Here is a 2405-nt window from a genome sequence, read left to right as displayed (position 1 = left end):
TCCATAAATATGGGGTCATTGTCATCCTCATCTCTCACAAATTCACAAACACTTCTCATACCCAAATCACACAAATCTTTCTTTCTTTTCCGTTTTGATTTTGTCAAACCATTTCTGCAATGAATCGTTTGATGAAATGGTTGCAGAAAGATCAAGAAGAGGCCGTCACGAGAAGTCGTCGACGAGCCTTGATGATGTCTGCCGTTGCCTTGCAAATCCAAACTCTAGAAGATGAGGATTCACAATGGGGTGGTTCTTCAGAATGTCGTACCTATAAGGCGAGGGATCGAGAGTTGATGGATCTTCGACTCAAAGCTCAATACTTCACGGATCCGTGCAGGTATGAACCAAACATATTTCGTAGGCGATATAGAATGCAACCTTGGGTCTTTGACAGGATGATGCGCGACGTGGCCAACTACGACCCATAATTTGTTCAAACAAGAGATGCTTGTGGGAGACTAAGCTTATCCACTGAACAAAAGCTGACATGCCCCATGAGAATGCTCGCATATGGCATCACAGCTCATTTCTGCGATGATTACCTAGATATTGCGAAGACCACTGCCATTGAGATTTTTGAGCACTTCACAAAAGCAATCTGGAATGTTTACCATGAGACTTACCTCTGCCGACCAACACCGGCTGACTTGCGAAGGCTGCTTGACAAAGCTGAAGAACGGGGATTCCCGGGGATGGTCGGTAGCCTTGATTGTATGCACTGGCAGTGGAAAAATTGTCCCACCAGATGGGCAGGGCAGTATACTAGCTACAGAGGTAAACCGATAATCATCTTAGAGGCGGTGGCCTCCTACGATACTTGGATTTGGCATGCCTTCTTCGGACTTCCAGGTTCCCTGAATGATATTAACGTCCTTGGATGTTCACCGTTGTTCAATGCCCAATGCGTTGGTGAAACCCCTGAAGTGAGCTACCAGGTACGTAATAGGCATTATCGTCAATGTTATTACCTAGTTGATGGCATATACCCTAAGTGGGGGTCATTTGTACAAGCAATCTGAAACCCGAGGTCGCCGCAGACACAACATTTCACAAGGATGCAGGAAGCATACAGAAAAGACATGGATAGAGCATTTGGTATTCTCAAAGCTCGTTGGGCAATCATAAGAGGACCAGCTCATGGGTGGAGTAAGGAGAACCTTCAATACATCATGATGACGTGCATTATCTTGCACAATATGATTGTTGAAGATGAGCGTGATGAAGATGCAACACAGCCATTTGATCCGGATGATATCCCAACCAGACCAAGGAAAGCAGAGATATATAAGAGACCAGAAATGGACACCGATGTTCATCGCAATCCGCAACAACTAAATCAATTCTTGCGTCTTTATAGGGAGGTTAGATGTCCAGTGATGAATAAAAACCTCCAAGACGATCTAGTCGATCACCTATGGACCATGAAGTTACAAGCTGATCAGAACCAGCAGTGAGGAGTTTTTTTTTTGTGCTTTCAATAAGTGGTCTTGTTGTCATGATAAGTGGTCATGGCCTACTTTAGTTGTGTGCTTTTAATTTGTGTTGTGTGCTTTTACTTTGTATTGTATGCTTTTAATTTGTGTGGTGTCCTTTATTATGAAAATAAAAGTTCAATGTTTTTTTTTGAAGATGATCTACTCAACAAAATAATTGTTATTATCATAAATTAAAACACAAACCATTCAAAGCAACTAACAATATTAATTACATCCAAGATGTCTCGCTAAGTGGATCATAAGTGGTCAAGCTTGTGTTGTCTCCTTCAAGGGGTGTAGGATCTTGAGATTGTTCTGGGATGCTTGAAGTTTCTGCCTCCTTATTTATTTGTTGTTGCTTCCTCTCCCAATAACTTCTCTTTCTTGGGGTGAAAATTGATGGATCCACCTGCATCGTGCGAGCATCCTCAGCGCGTTGCTCAATTAGTTGACCTTCCTCAAACTGTCTTTGCCTTTGTTGGTACTCGCGTTCTGTTTGTTCATAACATTTCTGCATTTGAACTCGTAGGCCATCCACATCCTGCTTGTTGTTTTTTTTCTTAGCTAGCTTCTGTGCTTTCTGTCCTTGAGGACGTGCCTTTCTTGATGACGGAAGCTCATCCTCAGTAGTGGGTGTTCCATCGTCATCCAAGTTGACGTGATTAGGAACACTAAAGTAGGTGTTATCCATTGATGGCGTTTTCCCAAACTTTTCCGTACTTTTCAAGTATTGCCAACAATGGTCAAACAAAAAATCACAACCTTCCGAGTCGTAGTATGTTGATTTAACATTCATGAGCTACATATAATATTAAGTAAATAAAATATTAAAAAATGACCTTGGCTTAGTATAAATCGATCAATAAACTAAGCAACTAACAATGTTACTTTTAACAACTACATGAGAAATAAAAATATAATCATTAT

At 41.3% G+C, this 2405-nt stretch overlaps 1 protein-coding gene across 1 annotated transcript; it reads left to right on the top strand.

The window, feature by feature from the left end:
- The first annotated feature begins 497 nt into the window (after positions 1–497).
- On the top strand, positions 498–1457 carry LOC112184544. The gene is made up of 2 exons (XM_024322809.1): positions 498–938; positions 1041–1457. Exons 1-2 carry the CDS (start codon positions 498–500, stop codon positions 1455–1457), a joined length of 858 nt encoding a protein of 285 aa, XP_024178577.1.
- The last annotated feature ends 948 nt before the right edge of the window (positions 1458–2405 follow it).

This window comes from Rosa chinensis, chromosome 2 (genome assembly GCF_002994745.2).
Source record: "Rosa chinensis cultivar Old Blush chromosome 2, RchiOBHm-V2, whole genome shotgun sequence".
In the NCBI taxonomy this organism is placed as follows: Eukaryota; Viridiplantae; Streptophyta; class Magnoliopsida; order Rosales; family Rosaceae; genus Rosa; species Rosa chinensis.
This window is presented reverse-complemented; position numbering and strand designations above follow the sequence as displayed.